Source organism: Streptopelia decaocto, assembly GCF_964273445.1.
Source record: "Streptopelia decaocto genome assembly, chromosome: 1".
Classification (NCBI taxonomy): Eukaryota; Metazoa; Chordata; class Aves; order Columbiformes; family Columbidae; genus Streptopelia; species Streptopelia decaocto.
The window spans coordinates 158,515,904-158,543,243 of NC_138663.1; the positions used below are offsets into that span (position 1 = coordinate 158,515,904).

The following is a 27,340-nucleotide window of genomic DNA, read 5'->3' on the forward strand; positions in this document are numbered from 1 at the left end:
GAGCAAAGTAGGAAATACCCTATTCATAGCAAGGCTAAAGAGAAAAGTACCCAGTTTTGAATGAAATGTTTTGGTTTCATCAGCGTCTGTGCTCAGCTGGGCTGTATCAGGCTAACATACCTGGGGAGAAGTTTTGGCAATGGCTTCAGGGCACAGGAGGGGAGCAGAAATTGTTGAGCCATTCTTTACTTTCCTTTTAAAAATATCACTCATTTGGCAGGGGAGGTACAAAAATGCATTGTAGCAAGTGCAAAAGCCAACAAAGTGGTCATACTTACTGCTGTTATTGCTGATGGTGGGAGTGTTAGAGTCCTTGTTTATGTATAGGTCATGAACCCCCTAAATTATTATGATGGAAAGGGCTGCTTTCCGCTACCTGAGAAGAAGAGTAACTCCAGGAGAGCTGGCTGGTGCCAGATATTTTTCTGTATTGTTTCAGGCAGGTTCTGGCAAGAGCTGTTGAGAAAACAAAGCATGAGTGTGTGCATGTTCTACACTCACTCTGATTAATGCTGTTTCCTCCAGCTACCATGTAAAATTGTGCTTGGCATCTGAGGTGTTCCACAGGAAGATAGCATGTTTGTCATGGTACAAAGAGCACTGGAGTTTATGTGAGCGGGTTTTGTGTGCCTGCATTTTTTTTTTCCTTGGGAAGAGAGCAATGTAAGAATATAGCCAGGGACTGTGGACATTTGGAAGAGAAGACAACCAACCTAGCACTGCTGAACCACAAAATATATTAACTTTTTAGCATCATTTTACAGATCAGAATAAAGCTGTGACTGACTCCCTTTAAACTGCAAGAAGAGGACCTCTCACTTTGATGTAGATCCTCATTGCAAAGTTGTGCCTTGCTGCCCGAATCCCTGAGAACATTTTTGTATGGAAGTACCTAGTAGGCACAAGAGCATTTGAGAAAATCAAATTAAAAGTCCTCCTCAAGATTTTATGGCTTATAAATAGAAAAATACATTGTCTACAGCCATCTACCAGAATGGATCTTGACTCTGTCCTTTTTTGCATGGCAGTATTGGCTTTCATGTACAGTGTGTATGAACAGGAGTTGCATGAAGAGATGCATAAGTAGGGGCCATAGTTTTGGCACTAATAAGGGCTTGTTTTTTAATGGAAAATCTGTATTAGCTGGAAGTCACTTATTACTGTGGCCAGAGCACCCTGGCGACTAACTTCTTAGATGAGTGAAGATAGATAATTTATTACAAAAAGGAAAATAACTTCATGATGTTGTAGGAATGTAATGCAGAGTTTTAAAGGACGTGTGTTTTGAGTGTCTGGCAGAATCACAAAGCCCAGAGCTTGATTATGCATCTGTTTCTAAAGCATCAATGTATGGGAGTCTCAGACAACATATGGACTGTGATTTTTGAGAGCTGCTATTGGAATTGAGAGCTGCTATTGGAATTGAGACCTGCATAAGGCAGGTAAGCCTCTTGGCCCAGCGTGCCCAGAAAGCCTGTTTCTAAGCCCTTGTAGGATAAGAGATTATTGATGATAGGTTGCTGTTTAAATACAAGAGAATGGTGACAGTGCCAATGTATTAAGGAAAACACCCTTTTTATTATAAGGTCACTTGGTAAAGAACAAATGGACACAATTCGCCATGATCTCAAACAAGTATTAAGGCTTTTCACTTAATGACAAAATGCATGCCAAGTCAAACGAATGGGCATGTTGGTGGCACAGAAAACATTTGCCCTGAGGAGCTAAGTATATGCTTGTTCTCTTGGAAGAACAATGATCCAGAAAGACTATCTTACAGAGACAAGAACAAGTAGAAGGTACTAGCAGTAAGGATGTGATTGGGAATTTTGAATACATTTCTGTGGTATATCTGACAGGTGCATTCAGCCCATTTGCAGTGACATATGGATTTACTTAGGTAGCCTTTTGTTGACTAATTGCAAATAGCAAGATTCGGAGGAGGAGAGGGTGTCTCGTGGAAGATAACGCAGGCTTGCTGTTTTTGAAGCTTTTAGAGCTGGCAGTATTTAGTTCTTACATTTTTCTTTCACTCGGTTTATCTGAAATTACAGTTTTCATTTCTTTCCCAGCTGTGCCTTTTTGTCCCCTTTCAGTGCATTGGTTGTCTTGTCTTTGTATTTGTAATTTTCTCATGGATGCACATTTTCCTAAAGCTGAATTAACACTGACTGAGAGCTGTCATTCCTGTCAACTATTGCTGTCACTAGTTGCTTCAGAAAAGCACGACATCTGAGATGTCTTTTAAATATTGGAGTTACATGCAATGCTTTTCTTCCTATGCTCATAAGTCTTCATTGCTTTTTCTCTCAAGACAAATCTGTTCCTGACAGTTTGATGCAAGCAATAGTATAAACAGCCATATTTAGGTTTTTTTAAACAGTTCTGAAAGAAAGCTCATAAATTTTATTAAAAAGGTAGTTTAGAGACAGACTACATGCCTCAACTCAGCCACTTTGAGTAATATGAAGTTGAGCTGCTTATGTGCTAAGATTATGATACAAAGGTAAAGGGTTTCTATTTGGATGGTTCCTGTTTTTTTTTGTTGTTTGGGTTTTGTTTGGTTGTTGTTGGGCATTTTTTGCCTTTTGTTGTTGTTGTTTGTTTGTTTTTAAATAAAGGGAAAAAAAACAACAACAAAAAATCTACAGTGTGGTTCAATACGTTGTTCTGGATGCAGTTGGCCCAAGTGAAGTGTTTGTTGCTCTGATCTGCTCCTTGCGATGTCTCCTCCCCAGGGAAGCTTGTCCACTGCTGTGCCAGTGTCACCAGCCACTGGTGTGGTTGGGCTTGAACAGAGATGCAGGACAGTCAGACCGAAGACTCTGGTTTGAAAAAGCCTAAAGGTGTTCAAGGAAGAAGAAAATGTCAGAACTGGATTAGGATTGATTGTGCATGCAGTTATTTGGCAGAGCTAACGAGGAAATAATTTTAGTCAGGGGGAGGGGAGGAGGAGGAAGGGTGATGCCAAGCAAGTATGAACAGAGTGGGGTTTTGTAATTTCTTGACCTGGCTTTACTTCACACAGCACAGCCTGACGGAGAGTGCCGTAAGTTCATGCAGTTAAGGTGGCAAACTTGAAATCCAGGATATGCACCATTGCTGTTATTAAATTAGTATGGCTTCATGGCAGTGTCCATGGGAGTCCATGGGAGTCCATATCAGGGTCCAGGGAGCTGGGGGCAGAGCCAGGGTGGGTGCGTTTGACTGTTTTACTTCTGCTTAAATATTGGTAAAACCAGTTCTGGAACACTGCAGTTCTTGGGTGGGATTTGACTGCAGATTCAGTCATCAAAATGTAGCTATCTGCTTGTTGGACTTTAGATGCTTACTTTGCTGTAGTCAGAGGACATCTAGTCTATACAGTTAGTAGACTCTAGAGAAATATTCAACTGTAGGGTCACTGGGTATCTACTTAAAGGTTAGATGAATCACTTTCTAAACTAGGAGAGGAGTTTCACTATGTAAGTCACATGTGGGCTCCCACATACATCTTTCTGAGTCTCAAATCCCATCCATTGGGCTCCACTCATTCATTAGAGGTCCTACCAGGTCACCAAGCTGCAAGTCTGGAATAGTGTGGTTCCTGTGGTAGTAGGTCCTCTATCATAGCTGTCAAACCCATGACTTGGCATCACAAATCACACTGGGAACTTGCATAGACACACAACTACATGGTACCCCTTATGCATGTATTTTGTAAGAGATCCTGAAATACATGGTAAGGTCCATTTAAAAACAAACAAAGCGCAAAACTTATTTTTGAATTATGGAAGACCTCAAGGATCTGAGTATGTTGACCTCATTAGAAAGACAGAGAGGTGTTTTACAGTTACTTTCATGAGGAGATAAAAGACTCTAAGTACCCACTGAAGCAAAGCGCTAGTAGACCTGAGGCATTCAAAGTAGGGTCCTACATGAAGGCCAGGTGCCTTTTTCAAAGTTCTTAAACCAAACACGAAATATTAAGCTCAGGGTATAACTGATATGAAAGGGCAGTGATGTATAGAATGGGAAGGATAGACATTCTTAGAAGACATCTTGAATTCTAAATTTTGCTTTTGCATTTTTATCCTGTCAACTTTATTAAATTACTTCAATTCACAGAATTGTCATAGAATGGTTCAAGTTGGAAGGAACCTTAAATATCACCTTGGCCCAACCCCCTGCCATGGGCAGGGACACCTTCTACTAGACCAGGTTGCTCAAAGCCCCGTACAGCCTGGCCTGGAACACTCCCAGGGATGGGGCATCCACAGCTTCCCTGGGCAGCCTGTTCCAGTGCCTCACCCTCATGGGGAAGAATTTCTTCCTTGTATCTAATCTAAATCTAACCTTTTTCAGTTTTAAGCCATTATTCTTTGTCCTATCACTACCTGCCCTTGTAAAAAGTCCCTCTCCAGCTTTCTTGTAGGTTCCTTTTAGGTACTGGAAAGCTTCTATGAGGTCTCCTCAGAGCCTTCTAACATTATATAAATGGTATAGTTTCTGCAACAAAGGGAAAGGCTTATAGCTTGTAATTCCCATGTTTTTCCAGATTTTTTTTTTCTTATTGTTTCTTTGCCTGGCATTAAATGCCTTTCTGTTGTATGGGTGTGCTACAGAAATACCTTTTTCTTCCTAGATCAAGACCTGTTTGAGATAGAAGCTCCAGGATATCCCTCTCAGCACCTATAAGAATTACGAATATGTAGGTCATCAGAAGATGAAGGGAAAGCACGTTTCGCAAGTGAATGTGCTGATCAGAGCATTCGCTTCCCTGAAGGGTGACAAGAGGGTATGTTTGTTCTAGTGAGGCAGGAGATTTCTTGAGGAAGAGTAAGCCACAGTGAACCAAGTGACTGACCCAAGCACGAGGGAAGTCTCTCAGGACTCTTGCAAGCAAGAGGATGACTCCAACAGTAGCAGCATGTGCTCTTCTGTACTCTAGGAATAGAGTATGTGCAGCCTGTGAGTGGGTGATTCTTTTTTCTCCAAGGAAACTGAAGCAAATTTGAAGGTGGACATCAGACAATTTGCCTCCATTTGGAAGCAAATTAGATTTCTCTGTCCAGGTATTTTCAGTCTCAGTAGCCTCTGCATCTGTTGTCTTTTGTATGAGGTGTCCTTGTTTCCAGAACTGCGCAGATAGCTATAAAATGTAATTAATCAGCTCCTATTTAAAAAAAAAAAAAATTGGCGATTATTTTCTGCACAGTCATTACAGAAGACTTTTACTGTAGTTCTTAATTTTAGCATTTAAAAGATGCTGGTTTTGTAGGCCATATTTCTTTTATGTAGGGAAATCTGCTGTAGACTTTCGATGCAATTTTCAGTTGTAAGCCAATTCTGCTAGACAAGGTCTAGATACCCAGTCCTGGCTGTTTCTTGCTGTCCAAAGTGCATGTTTAGCTCACTGCTTGTCTGCATAGAGGAGAGCAGTCAGACTGCTGGTCTTACCATTGTCATTGGGCTGCTGATCATCTCGGGTCCTCCAGCCTGCACACAGTGACTCTACGAGCACTTGGGGCCATCTCCAGCTGGAAGGGTTCATTGTCTCTTGTGAAACACGGGAGGTAGAACCTTTGCCTTACCTCACACAGTAACTACATGATTACAGTCTGCAAGTGGTTGTGTCTGGCTTTCAGACTAACTTCATTAAGAGTTAATTTGTATGCAAGTTTGGTTTTCCAAAAAAACAACATGCATGACTGATCCACCCTATCATAAATTTTTATAATGATAAGGTGGTGCAGGCTCATCTAAAATTCCTTCCAAAGGCGGTGTCAGATTTTTACTTTAGTCATCCTAACCATCTTTTCCTTCTCTGTATTTTCACCGTAGCAAGGCTTTGTTTACATGAGCTGGATCCTAATAGTTCTACTCCTACTCCCACTCCCACCCCCACCGGTCCTTTGCAACATATTGTAGATTATCATCACTAGAACTTCAGTTTGGCTTTTTTATTTTTTGTCAAGAAACATTTGTTTGCCTTGGAATTCTCTTCCTTGAAGCAGCTTTCCTCAACACCTCATTTCAAGTTTGCAGCTGATGCTCTGAAGAGGCAGAAATACTTCAGAAAATGCTTTTTTGTGGCTATCTAGGAGGTGATGGAGGGAGAGAAGGGGAAGGCAGCAGCCATATAAAGCAGATTTGGGAGTGAGTTGTCAGAAGGAAGGAACAGACTTCAATCTCTGTTTGCCGATGAGGATGGAGGTGAGGGAGCCTTGAGAAATTAGCTGGTGTTTGGATGGCTGACAGGCTTGGCAAAGTCATTGAGCAGCACTGGGGAAAACAGGGATCTAGACAGGAGAAAATCTGGAGTAGGTCAGGAATCTTTATTTCTCTTCCTCTCATCCCATGATAGAAATGAAATACGCTTACAGGGTTTTAAAGAACACCAGAGAAGTAGGCATTAGAGGAGGGCTGATGGGAGCTCTGCTTTGTTTTGCGTTGTGCTGGCATGACCATGTGCATGATAGATCCAAGTGAAACACTGTGCACTTTTGCTGCCACCTTACCTCTTTGTGATGAAATCTAGGTAAAGTGTTTGCAATCCACTGTCTGTATCTGGAAGGTCAAACAACACGATGCCATAAACACCTTAACCAACAGATGAGCAGTGTAGTGGTAATGCAGCTTCCCTCAGAACTCTGACCCCATACGTACGCTAATGCTATTTTCCTTAATAGATTAATGAGACCCTATAATGTACTTTCAGGATCTATGAGACGTAAGGCTGTTACGCTGATAAATCTTCTATCACAAGCCAAGATCTTGCCTAGAGCCAAAGACTGAATTGTGCTGACTCGTGCAGTTGTAATGCATAAGGCATGTGGGTTTGCTCTCTGGTCAGGTGAAATTAGGGTAAAGTCACAGAAGCCTCAAGGAAAAACACAGATCTAGGGGAAAAGGTTGTACTCAATTTTGGCTTGAGAGCATATGTGTGTGGGCTACCAGAAGCACAGTGGGAAATGTAGAGTTTCAGAGGCATATTGTGCTCTGGTGAGACCCCACCTGGAGTTCTGTGTCCAGCTCTGGAGCCCTCAGCACAGTAAAGACATGGACCTGTTGGAGAGGGGCCAGAGGAGGCCACAGAAATTATCAGAGGGCTGGAACAGCTCTGCTGTGAGGACAGGCTGAGAGAATTGGGGTTGTTCAGCCTGGAGAAGAGAAGGCTCCAGGGTGACCTTATTGTGGCCTGTCAGTACTTAAAAGGGGCCTGTAAGAAAGATGGGGACAGACTTTTTAGCAGGGCCTATTGCACCAGGACAAGGGGTAATGGTTTTCAGTTAAAGGAGAGGAGATTCAGGCTAGACATGAGGAATAGATATTTTTACAAGGAGGGTGGTGAAACACTGTCCCAGGTTGCCCAGAGAGGTGTTTGATGCCACATCCCTGGAGACATTCCAGGCCAGGCTGGACGGGGCTCTGAGCAACCTGATCTAGTTGAAGATGTCCCTGCTCATTGCAGGGGGTTGGACTAGATGACCTTTGAAGGTCCCTTCCAACCCAAACTATTTTATGATTCTATGATAGATGCTTCCATTGAAAGTGTTTGAAAATCCGGGTAGCACTCTGCTACCTGACCTTAGTTGATGTGTTGCTTAACTTTTCCAACTTTCTGCACAGCCTTTTTGCTGTAAAACACATTCTTGGGACGCAGTGGTCACTTATGCAGTTTTGGCATCCAAAAATCAGACAGCCACAAAATTCAGCTGGAATTTACTTGTGCGTCATATGTGATGATGAAGAAGGTGGCGCTTCTACAGTCTATAAAATGGAGACCTCTTAGAAAACATTGTCATTTCTAAGGAATTCGTTAATGAAAATAATACAGGCAATTAGTAGTGAGATAGAATTTCGGTTGTCTGGTTTCCGTACAGGGTGGGTTTCTTTTTGTATGGTTTTTTTTTCCCTTTTTAAGGAGCAAATGGACACACCCTGATTTCAGTATGCCAGGACTCTTTTCATATATACACACATACGTACACATACAGCTGGTGTTCTGAAATAAAATTGTGTGCAGATAATGCTTTTTGTAGTGTATTCAAGTGAAAGTTTGATGTGATGGATGTGAGGTGGTCTGCAGGAAATGTGAGATTTAATGCAGTAAGTGGAAGTGGGATCCTCTGACCTGAGCAACAACGCTTCATTCCACATTATAGCTAGTTTTCTGAGAGTAAATTCAGGTTTAGCCCAGCTGCCCATCTCATACTCTGAAGGAAACCTGGTAAAACCAGCCTCCTATGACACTTCTTGCAGTGTTCAACATTTTCTTCTTGTTTGTTTGTTCCCCTTATGTTTCCCAAAGCAATTATTTGGGAAGAGAAAGCTCACTTTCTCTGATATTGGCTTTTCTTTCTAAATGGGACAAAGCTGTTTTTAGGAAAAAAGTAACAAGCTCATGTTGAAACTTGCTCTTCTAGCTGTCAGGTCTTTCAACTTGAAGTCAGTCTTTAACAGTTTACCTGGGGTGAAAACACATGGTAGCTTGAGTCCTTTAAAGCTTAGTTGTCTGTTTCATTAATCATCTATTACTTTGTTACAGCAGGCACAGAATAATTCACAAGGACATACACTAATGTTCATTCAACCAGTTTTGTAAGAACATTTCTTAACAAATAATACAGGATAAAACCATAAACTGCACAAGGAGGCAAATTGTGTATTGCTATAAATTCTTAGTTGCTTAAAAATAGGTGTTGCTCCTATGTTATACAATGCATCCACTCTTAAATTTGGTAGTTATGTTTAAATATGTGTTTCAGTAGTGTTAAATAGTTTTATACTTGTTCTAAATGAAATTCTTCTGGCAAAGAATTTTTTATTTTCTTTCTATTGTGTTGCAGACTCTCCTACAGATTTTTGGTGTGGTGGCTGTGGCTGTGGCAGTGATTCCTTGGATACTCATCCCCTTAATTCCACTATTTATTCTTTTCATTTTTCTCCGACGATATTTCTTAGACACTTCAAGAGATATTAAACGTCTAGAATCCACAAGTATGTAGTTTGGCGGGACTTAAAGTTAGCTTGAACCCTGCTTATTATTATGTGAAATGCCAATGTTTTATAGACAATCCATCAAAGATTTTTTTCTTTTGCTATGCAAATAACTTCCTTATTGCCTTGGTTCTTGCCTGGTGAATTACACGCTTAACTCCTGTTTTGTGTCATGATAAACTGTAGGTATGTCAGTTCATCTGTGAAGTAAGTGAAGCTAGTTAAGAACATGCTAAATTCCTGGTCTGTGGGACCTTGCATGCACATACTAATGGTGTTTCTGACTTAATCTGATTCTTGTGCCTGACTTTAGCTTGTCCCTAATATGAAATATTAAGCACTATGAATAACAAACATGGGTGGCTTATGTCATTAATAAAGCTCAAAGAATTCCTTCAGTGACAGCTATTGTTAAAGACCTAAGACACATTTGTGTAAATTAATCTGCCTGGCTGTCTGACTGATTCTAATGGAGTAAGAAGGCTTTGGTTTAAGATATCACATATTTATTCTAAAAGGATGCAGCACAGTAACTTGTATGGTTATATATAAAGTAGTAGGATTAAAGATTAGTGTGGTACAAAATATTATCCTTCAGCTATTGCTAAGTTACTCTCATTTCCCTTTGTAGCTCGAAGTCCAGTCTTCTCCCACTTGTCGTCATCCCTCCAGGGACTTTGGACTATTCGGGCTTTGAAAGCAGAGGAAAGATTTCAGAAATTATTTGATGCACACCAAGACCTCCACTCAGGTTAGTGATGAACTGAAGTGAAAAATCAAATACTTTGCTCTGTAAGAGCGAAATATCTTATGCCTTCAGTGATATGCATATAATGTACATTAAAATCAGAAGGAGCTGTGCATTTGTCTCTGTAGGGTAAAGTTTCTCTATTAGAAGAAAAACTTTTATTATCTGTCTGGATTTTGAGACTTTACTTTTGGCTGTTAAATAATTTGAGATACCCACGCATGTTTTAAAAATGTCTAAGATAAACATTTTAAAGTGTGCCTGAAAATAATATTTAATGAATCATTTTTGACATTTTTCCTTGATTCCATCTTTAAAAAGAGAGAGGGGAAAACGAGAATATTATGAAGTGTTTAATATTAAGTAGTGTGCTAGGAGTGGACAGAGGTGATTAATATAAGTCATCTTGGAAAAGCTTCATAAATCTTACTACTTTTTTACTTTGAGCAGCTTTCAGGGCTCAAATGTAATATACAGTATTAACATGACCAGAACACATAAAATATTAGTATTCTGCATGTATAAGTAATATAATTCAGGTTTCCACTGTGATTCTTTACCTTCTGTCAGTTAAATGTTCTCTATTACAATGGTTTTCAAGATGTAGCAGAATGCAAGTTTGCAATTTTGTGTTTGTCAGGTAAGATCTTGAATTTCTTCTGTTGTAAGACATACACTTATATTTTATGGCACTTTTTTTGTAATTTACAGATCTCTAAGGCTTCAGACTGGACCAGCTGATTTTTTCTGACATGTGATTTATCATAGGCTGTAGAACTGTGCACACCAGCCTCTGTGTTGAGCCCAGTAACTTGTGACCAGGGAAATATATCTTCCAGGGAGTCACCTCTAGCTTTGAATACCCCATTTCTCAATATTTTCAAGTTACTACTTGTCTGACCAAATCAATTTTACAGAAGCTGATAGTGAGGGAACACAAAGTTGATTTTCAGCTTTGTATTAAAATACATGTTTAGTGGATAAACTGCATATAAAAGTTTCACTATACAAAGAGGACCATGACCTTTAAAAGAAACATTTTCTCGTATTTTAAGGTCAGACCTAAGGAACATAAACACACTATTTTCCAGTTGTTTTTATGCATCTCTCTAACAAAACTGCCATTAACACCCCTGCTGGGCAGTTCAGGAACCTGCCTTTGAGATTAAGCTTCAGTGCTTATAGTCACACTCTTTGGTGTGTACCTGCATGCTTCATCTTGGTGTCTTTCCCACCAGAGTGTTAGGGGTGCATCAGCTTGCTTAGCGTGTGTGGGGGTTTTGGTCCTCAGAAGGAATATGAGCCAGCAATGTGCCTGGCCAACAGAGACTACTGGACGGTGTTAAGAGGAGCACAGCCTCAGGGAAGTGATTATCACCATCAGCACTTGTTAGCACATCTGGAATCCTGCCTTCATCTTTGGACCTCCAGATATCAGGAAACACTGTGACAAACTGGAGTGAGATCAGGAGATGGACCACTGCGGTAGTCAGGGGACTAACAGGAGAGATGTCCCTGTGAGGAGAGGCTGAGGAAACAGTGCTTGTTCAACTCACAGAACAGAATGCTTGGAGAGGACTTAATGGCTGCCTTCTGGAACCTGCAGGGATGTTACCAAAAAGACAGTCAAGCTCTTCTCAGTGGTACATGGTGGGAGGAGTGAGAAGAAGGCTATGACAGGAGAGCTTTAACCTGGCTTATAAGGAAAAATATTTTCGCTGTGAGGACAGTCAGGCAGAGGAGTAGGTTGCCCAGAGATGTCGTGCAGTCTCCATCCATGGAAATTTTCAAGACTCAGCTGCATGAAGTGTGGAGCAGCATGGTCTGACCTTGGAGCTGACCCAGCTTTGAGCAGGAGGTTGAACTAGAGACCTCCTGAGGTTGCTTCCACCCTGAATGATTCTTTGATACTAAACATGTGCAAACAAGAGCCAATAGAAGAGGACACCTTTAATACTAGCTCACAAATTTGGAGTCCTGTGTTCTTAAATCCCCTAAAGAGTTTTAAACTCTTTGCTGCATCACAGAAGACTCTCCCAGCCAGCAATGTTTTTGTTTAGTGCTTTTGACTGTAGTGGTATTCTCGTCTTTGTTCAGGGCTGGCAAGACTCTTGCTCCATATCCTGTTTCAGGGATGCCTATGAATTTGATATTAAATAATCTTTAGATTAAAAAAAATCTAAAAGGCGTACTGAGACTTGACCAAACCTTAGTTTCGTAGCTGCCAGAGCATTATCTCCATAAGCAAGCTCGTGAGTCGTGAGAAGTTATGTCATGATGAGTCATTTTTAGTCCTCATGAATGCCATGTTCCTACATGCACAGCGACTGGCCCTGGTTACAGAGGAGGTTTGCAGAGTGACCCATCTCAAGCTGGCAACAGGATCAATGGAGAAGAACCTTAGAGCTGAAAAAATCTGCAACCCAAATGTCCCATTTCCTGGTCTTACAACTATACTGTTGCACCAGAAATGGCCTTCTGTGTCACCAGGAAGCTGTCACAGGCCCTGTTTCCAGGGTCACTCAGATCCTGTGTTTCAGAGAGGTCCCTAATTTATCACAGTGGATATCACAGTGGATATCACAGTGGATCCTTTTCTGGACCTAGGTTTATGATGACGTGGCACTTTCTTCTGCACATACCGTCCAGTGTGCTTCAGTGTGGTCCATTAGACCACATCAGTTGTATTTTTAATGAAACCAGTGGTCAGGCATATGCAGTTAGAGTTTATGTAAGTGGGACTAAGAGGTTACCAGCTTGGACCTTACTTGGCTGCCTGTTGTCATCCTCACTCTTGCCCTCCACTGCTCCTCAAAGTTACTGCCCTCCTGCACTTCTGTTGGCTGAATTGTTGATTTGATCACTTCGTAATCTGGCTATCCAAAATGATCTGGCTTAAAAACAGGATTACCTCCTCTCTTTTTATAAAAGGACGTTGTTTTGGGTTTGTTTTTTTTTTTAGTTTGAATCTTTCCCAGCACTGGGCTAAGGAACGGTGAAACAATTGAAACAGCACTGATCTTTAGCATGGAGTGATGACAAGTGATGCAGAAAGGGTTGGGCTGGTAACCACCTGCTGTGAGTTGGTGGCAGCTGGAACAATTCATCTGACTGCACCCTAAGTGAGACATAATGTCACATGTTGTTATGACCACTTGACTTTTGGTTTTGGCCCCAAATTCAAGTGCTTTTGCCTTCAGTGTCTTTTGCTGCTGTCTCCTATATCTTGTACTGTAGCATATCTATCTGGGATGGAATTTAGCACCAAATTGTGGACACCTGGATGTCAGTGCCCAGTGGAGATGTCCACCTGTGAGCTCCTCCAAAAGTAGATATGTGCATTTAGTCAATTGAATTGCTCTGTAGCTGCATTGGTTGTATTGAGTGGCTCTTATGGGGGTTTAACTGGCTGCAGCTGCCCTCTAAAGACTTGGCTCTGACAGTTGTGTTCTGATATGCTCTAGCTAAAAACTTGTAGACCCTAGTCCAGCTACAGCAAATGTAGTTGTATTTCTGCTTGTCATACAAGAGTCTTGAGTCCACTAGAGTTAAAAAAAAAAAAAGGCTGCCATTTTAAAGAAATGGACCATGCTTCAGGCCTTGACTGTTGTTCTTCCTATTACTGTTTGTTGTACCAGCTGTGGTTGCTGTTAGTTTGAAAACTAGGTTAGACTAGGTTAGTTTCAGGAAAACTGGACAAGACTCTGATCATCATCAGTCTGTACAGATGTGCACTTGAAGATGTCAGTGTTTTTTTTAACAACTTATAATATCAACACAAATTAATTTAATAATAATTATACAGCTTGGTTTTCCAATAATCCACTGCTCTTATGTCTTTTTAAATACACTTTAGAGGCCTGGTTTCTATTTTTGACGACCTCGAGGTGGTTTGCTGTGCGTCTGGATGCCATCTGTGCCATTTTTGTAATAGTGGTTGCTTTTGGTTCCCTGCTTCTCGCCAACAGTAAGTACAGATGTTAGAAAAAGTTCACCCAGTAGTTACCTTCTATAGTAATGTCTAATTCTTTTTTGTAGTTTGCTGTTTCTAATTGTTTAAGGACTGTAATTAAGTTCAGTGTTTCTTTCTAGATCATGACCTCAGTCTAGGGCATTGGGGCTGTATCTGCTTTCCTGCAAATACTGGAGGCAGTTCAGACATCTTCTGGGCTTAGGCATGCATCTCCCATCATCCCCAAATGGGCAAACAAACTTGCAGATCTGTAGTCTTCGCTTTTGAGATTCTGGCTTTCAGAGCAATAACAACTAATAAATCTTCTTTCTCTTTTTTTTTTTTTTTTAATTTTTTTGTTTCTCCACCTTTGTCTTTCTTTTTGGGGCCTACGGGGTTTTGCTTTTCATACTGTAACACCCACAGAGTTGCTTCTTAACAATTTTTTCCTTTCTACACATAACACAGTAGGCCAAAAGGCAAGCTAAAATTCCGAGGGATACTCTCCTAATATCTTGGATCAGCAGGATAGGCCAGTTCCAGTAAGAAAATCGCCTCGTAGTAGTACATTTTGTGTTCTCTGTCACTCATGAAGTGTCATAAGTGTATGCATCATCCAAGATGTAATTGGGTTAGATGTACGAGGATGAGATAGTCATCTAAAATATGAAGGAAGAAGTAATTATCTTGGACATGAAAATTAGTGCTAATTTGCTGGTTTTGTTTCTTTTCTTTTTCTTTTGGATAAGTTCTGTATATGCATGTGTGTTTTAAAATTTGAACACACTGTGCCGCTCCACACTGAAAATTTTGAGCTAAATTTGATGTTATTAGAATGCAAAAAGACAAGTCAAAACAATGGTACTGAATCTTCCTTGCCTCTGGATAAGGAGTAGCTCTCTTGAAGTCAATAGAGCTACGCTAGGATAAAGTTCAAGTAAGTCAGAGGACAATCATGCTTAATATTGAGGCGGACAGAATTAATTTATTTTGTGAGAGCAGGCCCACTGAACACAATAAATGCTTTTATGAACAGTGGGGGAAATATTCTGTCCTGTTATTTTATCTGATCACTTGCAAGAGTACAAAGTTGATGTATATGTTTGTAACTTATTGCGAAACCATTTTACAGTATTTTTTGCTTAGGTTTAGGGGCTGATCTAATTCCCTTAGAAACAAGTGAGAAGTTACTAATGCTTAGTCAGTTAGGGATGATCCTAACAAGCCATGTAAGTATGGTATTGACACTGAACCTCAGTTTTTAGATAAAATGCCAGGCCAAGGAGAATTTGGATTATCTTTTCAAATATAGAGACAATTACCAAAACATACAAAAAAAAATGCAGCAAGTAGCTGTATTGCCCAGAGCGACTCATTGCATAGATGGCAAGTACGGTGTAACCAAACAAAATTCTGGCTGTGATGCTTCCATCATGTAAGTAACCTCATGAAAGTGAAATTAACTAGGATTTTGTGTAATTACCAGTGTACCTATTTGATTCTCTTTTTCTTCTTTTCTTTGTTCTGCAGCTTTGAACGCGGGGCAGGTTGGTTTGGCGCTATCCTACGCAATCACCCTCATGGGAACATTCCAGTGGGGTGTTAGACAAAGTGCTGAAGTCGAAAACCTGGTAATGTTTATTTCTGCCTTTCCACCTCTTGCTTCCTTTTCATAGTTGTGACATGAGGCCTTAAGGGTGGGATTCTTCTTAATTAACTGAGCACATTAATACCTTAGCAAGCGATTGAGGTACCACTTGCAGTGTGTAAAGAAAAATAGCCTCTTCCAGGGTAGAATTTGTCTGACTGATTTTTGAATGTCTATTGAGACGAATTGTGCCCAGTTATTGTCCCTCTCCATTGACTGTAAGGGAGGCTTTATAACCTCCCTTTACAGCAAAGACTGTGTAGTTACAGCATAGACAATTGCATTGCAACTCAATAAAATTGCAAGGAATTAATCCCTCTCTATAAGTAAGACTTTTTTTTAATATTTGAGATTTTAAATTTATTACTGCTTATTGTATTTTTAAATTTGTTTTATGTCACTCGTGCCACTTTTAGGGTCTTGTTAATTCGTTATCAAGGCTTGTATATTCTGAATTTGTTGTAAGTTAACAAATATTTGAAACTAGTTGTTTATATTCAGCTGAGAGGATTGTGTGTTTTTCAAGGTATAAAATAAAGTGCCTTCCGCCTATTTACTAGCATCTTCTAGTTTGCCTATTTACTTTCTTAAGTTAATAGGTAAGAAAAACATACTATAAAAAGAACATACTGAGCATAAACTTGGGGGTTTTTGTGTTGTTTTGACAACTGAAGGTTACTTGTAATTATGATTTGCTGACCATAGTCTAGGAAATATGTGCAGTTCTTTTGTCAAAGTTACCAAACCATCTTTAATAACAGAGTGAATTAATAATTATGCTAGATTTGGGGTTTTTTTGCCTAGCATGTTGCTTCTTCAGAGCATTTTTCAAACATGTGGTGACAGACTTTGGTGAGGAATGGCGTGTTTTGTACTAGTTGGGAGGTTTTGGAAGTGTCAGTCTGTGGGACTCTTATGTACTAGGTTACTCTCTTGGAGACTCTGATTCAAAAATACTTTGGAGGAGAAAGGCTTACCATTCCCTAAGCTGACTTTGATGTGGAATGTTGATCATTTTATGGAGCTATGATTAGCATCGACTTCTTTGACAAGTGGACATCCACCAAAGATCCCTTGTTATTAAAGGCTGACTACATCTGGGGGAGGCAAGAACATTTCCTCTCTATTCTACTCTGCCATTCCTTCCTGATATGTTATTCCTTGGAGCTTATTTTGTAACGTGGAAAGGGAAGGTGGCAATGAATGAGGTCAGGGAACTTGCTGTCTGGTGACCTCTGCCCTTAAAACCACTCCAGGCAAAATAAGCGTACCAGATACCTTTATGATGTTTGTTTTGGCTTTTTTTGTTTTTTCAGAATCCATCTGTGAATGGATATAAGTAAATGAAATTAATTGTATTAGGAAGTTGTATGGGTCGGGATGCACACCAGAGCCTAAACAGAACTTTAATTATTTGTCCAAGAGGAAGAAGGTTTCTAGATAGCTCAACTTCGGTTTCTCTTCGTTTCCATAAGATTAGTGGCATTAGCAAATATTGCTGTTTCTTTCATATCTGGTGTAAAATGTATAGGAAAACAAATTTTATTGCAGATGAGTCATTAATCATGTGGTAACAGCTATCTAGGACTGTGGAGTTGCTTGTGACGAACATATTTAAAATATTTGCTGGGGATGAGCACAGTGGTATTGATAAGGACAGAAAAAAGGATGATGAAGCCAGTAATTTGATGCTAGTAGCTGTCATGCACCTGCCTGTAGCTCATATGGCAGTTTCATTTCTAGCTTTGTCTTCCAAGCACACAATGTAATGGTGTCATCTTAGCCAAGACTGGCAAACAACTCTCATAGCTTAAATTTCTTAATACTTATGCACATATATAGATTTGTAATTAGTCACACTGATTAGAAATTATTGCTTATGGCTGGATTTATGTATCATGATAGATTTGTGTCTTTAGTAGGACATGAGATGCATTCTTTCCACTTTTTCAGTTGTATAAAGTAAGCATAGAATAATACCAAATACTCTTATCTGTGCTTAAAAGAAAAACTCTGGAATAGTTTGCGTTGAGTCTTTATAGCAAAAATACACACGCACATATATATTATATATGGATGCAATATTTGCAACATATGCAAGAAGCTGAAACTTACGTTTATGTGTCTTCGTTCTTCCCCTTAGATGATATCAGTAGAAAGAGTAATGGAATACACAGAACTTGAAAAAGAAGCTCCTTGGGAGACTAACAAGCGTCCACCACCTGAATGGCCAAGCCAAGGAATGATAGCATTTGAAAATGTTAACTTCACTTACAGTCTAGATGGACCTCTGGTGTTAAGACACTTGTCTGTTGCAATTAAACCAAAAGAAAAGGTATGTATATGGCTGTCTTTAGCCTTTCACAGAAATTAAGCCAAGATGATAAGCTGACAACAGGTTATGTGATAAAAATACATTATAAAATGTATATATGTTAGGAAATTGGTAAGTGTTCTTTTAAAAAATAAGCCTTAGTCATATTTAATAGCAAAAGTTGGAGCCTGTTTATTTTCCGTAAATGTAGCATAGATGTGTCTGGGAATATGATGTTTCTGTCCATCAAAACAAAAGGTTAAATATATTTGATAATATTCTGATAAAATTTGGGTTTCATCAAAAAATGGCAGACGTTCAAAACTCAGACTAAGCCTCAAATGTCTGTTCAAATCCAAAGCAAATGGAGCTTCATTAGGAAATTGGGGATTCAGTAGAGGGAACATAAATGGAACAAAGGGTGTCAACAGACAAGGTGAACAGAGACAATTGAAAATAAGGAATGTACACGCTCTAGCAGAGCCCCGAATGGATGGGAGAAGAAAGAAATACAAATCAGTTCCATAAGTTTAGAATTAGGGATTTCATTTCAGTTCCTTTCGGCTACCAATCCAATTAACTGTTGCCATTAATTAGATTGGTAGCCAAAAGAAACATAGAAATGTGTCTTTCTCCTCTGCAAATTTGACTCTTCCTCCCCAATTTTGACACCATCCAAATTGGCAACATGCTGCGGGGGAGGTCTCCCCCACAGACAAAATTGAGTTAGAGCCCTGCAGAGTTAATTTGTGCTTTGCCACATTTCAAATGCGCGTGTACTTTTTTGACTAGGATGTCTTCCCTGGGAGGCTGGTTCAGCTCTATCCCATCACTGCCCTGGCCTCATTTATAACATACTTTTCCATTCAGTCCCAAACCTGTTCTGTTGCTCAGGTGGAGCTTTTTAATAACATAAGTGTTAGCAGAATTCAACCCAACTTTGCTCCATGGAGATGATCTATATGGAATTTTAGGTATGGGTAAGTTAAAAATGCTGTTTAAGAAGAAGAGCAAAAAGGGATGTTTATCTACTCTCTACTTTTCTTGCCTATGGGCCATCTCTTTAGCTGTTGTAGGTCATTCCAATGTAACAGCAAACAAGCAGATTTACATTTCGTACTGAGAGACTAAAATAAAATAAAATAAAAAACGGAAGCAAGAGATATTTGCAGCAGATGACTCAGTCCTTGGTGGGGCCAAGAGGGGAAGGGATGACTGGGGGTATTTATTTTTGCTGAGTGATTATACTGTGGTTTTGTCATCCTGAAGTGAATTTGCCCAGCTCGAAATTATTGCCAAGAACTTCATGTTTGTTTTCTATGATGTTTTGCACAACACTGCAGTAGACTGCCACTGTGTAAAATAAATCTCCCAAGCATCTGTGCCCCTTATAATGGTTTTAATTATGGAGAAGTGTCTCTTCAGAACCAGGTTTCCGGACCTGCTGGGGATTCTGACCGTGTGGCTGTCAGCGACGGCTGTATCCCCGGCTCATATAGGCGTCTGCTGGCAGCAGTGCCGCTGGCAGGGTGAATGAGCTGCTGTGCTTGTAGGGTTTTTTTGTGGCCACGCCAGCACCCAGTTTGGGCAGCTGTAGGTACAGTAAGAATGGATGATTACTAGCAGGTCGCTCATGCATTAGGGTCAATTCTGATCCACTCAGCATTGAGTGTTTCCATACAGGCAAAGCAAGCGAGGAAGGGACTCCATTTTAACATCTTTACTAACGTAGCAGTCTGCTGCCACAGAGTGCTCACGTGAGGAGCACTGCCAGCAGCCGGCTGTGATTCACCTCTTCAGCTGCCTTTTCAGGCTAGACACAAGAAAGAAATTTTTTTACAATGAGTATGGTGAAACACTGGCCCAGGTTGCCCAGAGAGGTGGTAGATGCCCCATCCCTGGAGACATTCAAAGCCAGGCTGGATGGGGCTCCGAGCAACCTGATCTAGTTGACGATGTCCCTGCTCATTGCAGGGGGTTGAACTAGGTGACCTTTGAAGGTCCCTTCCAAAACAAACTATTCTATGATTTTGTATTATAGCTGCAGCAGGAGAAGGTTAGCATGTGCAGCCTTGGGTTTTAAACACCACTGTCTTTGGTTTAGGGTGCTTGTTAATGCTTATTGACTAATACATTGTTAAATGAATCTTGTCTTGATGGATCCTAAATCTGAGGGTATGGCTACATGGAAAAAGTTAGGAGGTGAGGGTCTAGATTTACGGCATGACAGCTGTTCACGTAAATGCTCTCACAGTGTCGCACAAGTGGGAGGTTACCTGAGGGATAACAAAGACAGGGGTGGTTTCGGTGGAGTAGTCGTCGTGCTGTAAACTCTCTCTCATTTTTTGTGCAATTCTACTTTGAAGTACAAGTGACACTTGGATAATGATGAGCCTGGCGTAGCAGGTGTACTCCTGTGTGTGCACATGGCTTGTGTCGGGCGACAAAATCCTGGCCATATAGTTCCTGTTAGGTGGCTGGGACTCCCATTTGCAGACCGTCGCTGTGTTTGCACTGGCTATGAACATTGCTCTCTGAAGAATACAATATATAAAAAAAATTAAATAAATGTGTATACTGAGAGCTGTTTCAAATTCATGTAAATTTTCAGCAGCCTGTAGTCAATTGGACCAAAAATACAAATAGATTCCTCCAAATACTGAAGAGCATAGTCCTTTCATTTGATGCCAAACTGAAAGTGGGATTTTGACAATATGCAGAGCAGCTGCATTTTTATTTTAAGTATCAATGTATTTTTTATGGTTTTTTTATATCCTTAATACAATGCTTTATATCACTGACATTTACAGAGAAACAATTGAACTTTTGTCTTCACAGCTCTGAGTGTCTGTGTTCTCCATTCAGCATTTTCTTTCTGAGCTGGAGTGTAACTGTTCAGAACTATTTTTCCTTTGTTTCACTGATATGATTTACAATACTAGACATTTTATCATTTTTTGTAACAGATTTACTTAAATTAGGCTGTATCTTTAAGAATAAGCACTGTATAAATGTTAATTAGTTTATATACAATAGCACAATAATGACATGTTGGATGAAATTGTTGAATCGGAAGATAGAAGTAGAATATTCAGCAGAAGTTGCCCCTCGCAGTATACTGGTTTAGTGCTTTGTGTGTTTTGGATCAAATGTGGGCACTGCTACTTAGGCTGAGCTTAGTGTCTCTTGACTCTTAAGAAGTTTCTCTTTGTTCTTTGGTGTAATGTTTCCTGTGCTTAATTTCATTCCAGCAGTCATTACTGCATACAGCTGACTCTCAGGCAGTGGGTAATTGCCCTCTGGTGTCTGTACGTATCCTCATGAAGGTTTTCATGTTTCTTCCTCCCTTCTGCACCTCAATCACTTTGCCAGGCTATATCGTACATGTTTTATCCTCATAAATCCTTCCTCATCAAATCAGTATCTCCAACCCACTTTAATTTTATGTTGTGCTTCTCTGAACTCTTTCCAGTGTGTTGATTTCTTTCTGGAAATGTAGCAACTAGAACAGAGTGCAGGAAATACAGAAATCCTGCCAGATCAGATCTGTGTAGAGGTTTACTCCCATCACCTTCTCTGATCCAATTGATTACTGTACATTGTTTTCTCTAATAATCCTTTACCTGAAGACAACATATTAAAAAAAAAAAAAGTTTGCTCTTCAAATAGTATTTAATCACCACTAATTATATGTTTCCTCACATTTATTAATGGACCTACTTTCTCCCAAGTGTTGGTTTCATATGAAATATTTGTATGTCTTAACCCGTTGTCATTGAAGTTAGCAATCTCATATTTTACATTTTCTTTACCTCTTTTTTTCTGAAAGCATTGCTTTTTCACATTGAATACAGCTTCTGATTTTTTTCTTTTTGGGCGGGGGGGAACATTTGAAACCTGAATCACTGTGATTTTATTATTCACTGTTTCCCCTGTTTGGAAAGGAATTGCATCTTGCTCACATCGTCTTTTAATTTCAATACTTGCGTCCTCTCTGTTGAAGTTGTCTGAAGCATGAATACAGTTTATAATCCTCCTGCTAGTTTTGGCTTTGTTTTGGCTTTACAGTTTGATTGTTTTAAAGTACTTCACCTTAACCCTGCTAACCAAAATCAGTCTCAGTTATTTAAAATGGGAATACTGCTCATACATTGTTCCCAACGTGCTTTGTGGGAATCCTTTTTTGGATTGAGAAGCAGGTGCATACCTGAAATTATTTGCCTAACATCACCCAGCAAACGAGGTTCACTAGAAGAATTAGCAGGCTCGAATCACATTACTCTATACACCAAGCCACTTTCTCTTGTTTGCACAATAAAACACCACACATTAAGGGAAAATCTTTCACCTTTGAATATGATTCAAGAAATTGTTTGGTATCCAAATGTCACCTTAATCCAGGCTGATTTGAGGGAAGTTTCTCCTCTTGAAAAAATGTTAAATTATAAGCAAGTTTTATTTGGTGCTTGTTCCACTATAGATGCTGTGATGTTGTAAAACTGTTGCTTGACGTATTAATTTATCCTGAAAAGCTCATGGTTTAATTGTACAAGCTTGGCTTCTCTGTAGGTTGGAATAGTGGGAAGAACCGGAGCTGGGAAGAGCTCTCTGATAGCAGCTCTCTTTCGCTTGGCAGAACCTGAAGGAAGGATTTGGATTGACAAGTACTTGACATCAGAGCTAGGGCTCCACGACTTGCGGAAGAAAGTTTCCATTATACCTCAGGTAAGAGAGTGACTTGGTCCGCTATAAACATTTTCAATATAATGCTGTAGTATTTAAAATACTTTGCCGGCATATGTTTCCCCTACACCCTTATATGAAGTAAACATAGAAACTTTAGTGAGGTGTTACTCTTACTTGAGTAAGGTCTTGATTATTTTAAGGTAAAAATAATCAGCTTTGGGAACTGGAATGTTTTCTTTCTAGGTTTCTGTCTGTTCTTCTGGAATACTTAGGTGTTATCAGTTTTCTGTTGTCCTATAGTCTTGGAAGAAGTAGAGAAAATCTCCCAGAAATATACCAAACTTCAGCAGTTCTCTGAAGTCACCTGATCCTTTGGCAGCAAGGCGTGCCTGCTGCGTTGCCTGAAACCTCCCTAGTAATGGACTTCGAGGGGACCACTCTCACCTCTCTGGTCACTCCTGTGCAAACTGACTGAGGCAATGTCTAGAAAGAGCAAATGTGGCAAATAGAAGTGAGCTACCAGCCTTTCCATTATTTGGAGAGGGCTGGACAGGAGAAGACCAGGGGAACGGACAAAAGAGTGGGTCATTATGATCCGGGAATAACAATTTGGGGAGCTTTAGAAGCTGAAGGCAGGAAAAAACCTAAAACAGAGTTGGGAATAGCCTCATCTCTGGTGCTGGAGCAGAAGAAAGGATGTTCCAAGAAGTTCACTACGTCACAGGTCTTCTCTTCTGTGGTCTTACTTTCAAATGAGACATTGAGTCAGAGAAGGGTTATATATAACCTCAGAACTTCCTGAAGGCAGAGCCTGTGCAGGTTCCCATGTTCCATGAGATCTCTTCTGTGATCATTTGCTGGAGAGGGAGGAGGCTCATATGCTGCAAGTGCAAAGTCATGTTTTTGGCAAATAATTTGTCTGGGATCTTCTAGCAGGTAGATAGAACAGCTGGAAACCAGAGGAATTAGTTTGCCATGTTTAACATTAATTCTCGGATCTCTGTATTTTATTACAGAAATTGTATTTAGAGTCCGTACACCGTCTTCCTATCTGAATGTTTGCTAGCCTGTTGGCAGGATGGCATTCAGGGTATATTACTTTCTTTGAATTGAGAATCTGATAAAAATGGTAATGAACAGTGGTTCTAAGCCTTTCTTGATTACCTGATTTTTTTTTTTTTTTTTTTTTTAATATGAGTTGGAGAAAAGCAGCAAGTATGGTATAATTAAAAAAAAGAAGAAATACTCCTCCAGCAATTGGATTGTTGCCTAATGCAGGATGTCTTTTGTTTCTGCATGCTGAAGGCTTTGTTATTGTACAGTGGAGGTACTCACTGGAACTAGTCATCTTTTGTACATAAAGAGGACTTTACGTGGATTTAAGTGCTATTTTTTTGCGTGCAGTGTTCTCATGAAAGTAGATGATCATCAGTTCATTCAAGGTCTACAGCTTTTTGAAAGCCTTGCATGACAGGTGATTCCTACATTTGGAAGAATTCAACCCAGTTGGATAAGACAGAGTACTGAGACAGGAAGATTGCTGGTCAAATACAGTTTCTACGTGTTGAGTGCTGCAGATGCTCAGAGTTCACTGCATTTAATTATACATGGGGTTTTTTTCATATATTGGTCTGTTGACGTGGTTGTAAAACTATTTTAATCCAGTTGAGTTCTGTGATTTTTTTTTTTTTTCAAGTTCATATGATAGGGTTTTCATCATGGTCCCAAAGGGTTTTAAGTGTCTGAAAAGTAGCACATAACATTTCTTTTCCACATAAAGGAAGACTTGTTTCCACTAAAAATATGCAAAACTCTGTGGTGGTGGTAGTAAGAAGAAGAAGAGGGTTTGGAAAAAGGTTTATACTGTAGTAAACTGAGTGATAGGCATTGTCTTACACTGTGTTAATAATAGTGTCAATAATAGAAATAGTAACGTAACATCAGGTAGTTATTTTGCAGCAAATATCTTCATAATTATGTGGGAAGCTAAAAAACCAGAGGGAGAGATGCTTATTAAAATTACAAAGCATGCTAAACAGAACCATTCCTAGAGAGTGATGAGGCAAGACTGGCATTTTCTTATATGTAAGTTTAAATACCTACCTGGAGAAATAAAGATGTGCTTAGGCTTCTAATTGCTTGCTTGGATGGAGCTGTGTGAAGGTTGTGTTTGTAAATCTTTTCTATGCAAATGTTGTCTGCCTCCCTGACTGCGAGCATTTTTACAACAATTATTTACAGGTTTGTCTTATTACTTTCCTCTCATAAACCAGACTATTTTAAATAATAATCTGTGTCAGAAATGATAATTAAAAAATAGCCTTATCTTCTGTTGCAGTACATGTCTGTTATTAGGACTTTTACAATAGTTATGAACACTTTATAAATTCAGCTTCTTATTTCCCAACCTATAAAAGTGGATTGAAAAGGAAAATAAATGTAACAATACCTTCGAAACACACCAAATGGTGTATTAAAATATGTATTGTTAAACAAATTGCTTTCTAGGTGTTTTTGAAGAAAAATGTTCTTTAGCCTGTTAATGTTTTTATTAAATCCTTTTGTTCATTCAACAGGTTTTTAGTGACATGTTTTGCTAATGCAAGAGATACTTTAAAATAATTGGCATGTTATGTCAAGAAATGCGTATGTTCTCTCACATTGCTTGTGGCATGTTCTGTCTTTGTTAATCCTTTTATACCACTCAGAGTGGTTTAGAAATGAAAAGACACAATAAAAGGGTCAAGGTCTAAATTCTATTCTGATTTGCCGCAGCCCTTTGGAGAGCTGGGTATCACTGGGGTTAGGTGGAGCATAAGTCACGACAGAGGTTAATCTCGAAGTAAGCTGAAGTTATCAAATGTAAGGTTAGATTTTATTTCCTAGGGGAGAAAAAAATAAAATGTTTTGCATAAGATTTCTCCAATTTAAAGGAGACTGCCAACATGATGAATGGTCTCCATTTATGATTAGCACTGTTACAGCTTTTGACTTGTTGTTGTTGTCTTTGTGTGTGGTATGAAGAGGAGTTTAGCCCTAAAGTCGTGTCAGTGCATGACTCTCAGGTCTGGCAACTCACATCAGTGAGCACTGATCTGTTGCTTAAGGAGTTCTGGACTAAAAGTCATCTTCCGCTTCTCAAACGCTACATTTTTCAGTGTGAATTGATTTGTGCCAGTTTGATTAATGATCTGCTAACTAGTCTGACCGGGAACTGAAGTAGAACAAAACTTGCTTCGACCACAGGTAATAAACCCACGATGCTGTTTGAATGGGAGAATGTACTGATATGACTCCCTGGTGTATTTTGATTTAGAGCTTTGCCCAGCGGTGCTCCAGTTCTGAGTAAGCTTGCTTTGATGCTGTGGCAGTATAGATTAACATCTATCTGTATAGGTTTAAACATTGTGTTGTAATGGTGAAAGCTGTTCCTTTTAGGATCTGGTGGTAGAACTGAAGGGCTTTTATGGTATGAAATGTAAAAAGAAAGAAGGAAAAAAAGAAAAAAAAAACAACCCTGCCCAAATGCAGTTTGGGAGTGTGAGCTCATTGACAGTGGTAGTTGTTGGTTTTTGTTAACAATACCAGGAGGAGAGCAATGATTTCATGTAGGTATATAGATAGCTTGTGGCATCAAAACAGTGGCATGTAAATGCCCGTTTGAGTACCGACATAACTGCGTACAGCAATTTGCAAACACACCTGTCCTGTTTGGTACATTATCTTTATACAGACTTTAAGCATGCTATTGTGAAATACTCCTTTACATTTCATGAAAGACAGCTTGTTGTTGTATATTTCTGTGCTATGGTTGATCTAGGTTAGTTCTGATTATTATTAAATTGCCTATTGCAATAGAAAACCTGTGTTTATAATGGATTGCTAATTTTACTGGGTTTTAGGAGCCTGTTTTATTCACTGGAACTATGAGGAAAAACTTGGATCCTTTCAATGAATACACCGATGAGGAGCTGTGGAATGCCTTGGAAGAGGTGACTTTATTAAATCTAGTGATGTACATCTGATATTTACAAGACAAATAACACTGTGGTGCTTGTGTGCATTAGGTTTTAGATGTTTTCATCAGGTTTGATAAGGGCATGCCGTTGATGGAAGAAGGTAGACCGTTGTGTGTGCATTTGTGTGTGTTTGGGCCTGTGTGTAGACACGTATATTGTTATGTAGGTCTTTTATTAAAAAATTATCCTTTGGGATGATGCTTTGGTTGCGCTTTGATTCATATCTTCATTTTAATGAACATTAATAGATTCTTAACAATGTGCTTTAATGTTTTTAGAATTTTAATAACTGACACGCTGTGTAATCCAACTTGGCACTTACTCGTTTTATGTCAGAATATAAAAGGTAAACCTTGCATAGTTATTGTTGTGTCATCAGACACACAATAGCTGATTTAAAAGGGAGTTACTCATCCTGCAATATGTTGATATGTCAACAGGTGCAACTGAAGGAGGTTGTGGAAGATCTACCTAATAAAATGGAGACGCAGCTGGCAGAATCTGGGTCTAATTTTAGTGTTGGTCAGAGACAGCTGGTGTGTCTTGCCAGAGCAGTTCTAAAAAAAAATCGGATCCTTATCATTGATGAAGCAACAGCAAACGTGGACCCAAGGTAAAACCAAAATCTGTCTTGTTAAGATAAGCCACTTTTTCTTCTAATATGATCATCTGTACTGTAGAGATGAATTTAAATGCTTTGTACTTCTCGTAGTTTGTATTGCTGTTTTATATTTTTAATGATAGCATGTTAATTAACTGTTCAAAATGGGGCGGTTGAGCTTTGGCTACAGAGCAGAAGATACAAACTAAGCGCTCAAAATATCCATAATTTCAGTGCATTCCGTAAAGTAGGGAAATTAATATTCAAAGTTTATCTGTCCTGCAACCATAGACAAGAAGACAAGAACCATGGCAATGAACACCGGTAACATCAGAATAGCCATGAAACAAATCGGCTTCTGTTGATTTCTGGAAGAAATATCTTGGAAAT

The 27,340-nt window shown here is 39.5% G+C and overlaps 1 protein-coding gene across 3 annotated transcripts in view; it reads left to right on the forward strand.

The window, feature by feature from the left end:
* The window catches only part of ABCC4 (ATP binding cassette subfamily C member 4 (PEL blood group)), a 155,522-nt gene that overhangs the window by 98,292 nt on the left and 29,890 nt on the right, over positions 1 to 27,340 (forward strand). For all 3 annotated transcript variants that reach the window (XM_082076217.1, XM_082076216.1, XM_082076218.1), the window contains 8 exons: positions 8,832 to 8,982; positions 9,614 to 9,733; positions 13,587 to 13,697; positions 15,213 to 15,313; positions 17,474 to 17,665; positions 22,214 to 22,369; positions 26,233 to 26,322; positions 26,790 to 26,962. In XM_082076217.1, coding sequence (XP_081932343.1) covers positions 8,832 to 8,982; positions 9,614 to 9,733; positions 13,587 to 13,697; positions 15,213 to 15,313; positions 17,474 to 17,665; positions 22,214 to 22,369; positions 26,233 to 26,322; positions 26,790 to 26,962 — 1,094 coding nt within the window. The remainder of the gene's footprint in view (positions 1 to 8,831; positions 8,983 to 9,613; positions 9,734 to 13,586; positions 13,698 to 15,212; positions 15,314 to 17,473; positions 17,666 to 22,213; positions 22,370 to 26,232; positions 26,323 to 26,789; positions 26,963 to 27,340) is intronic.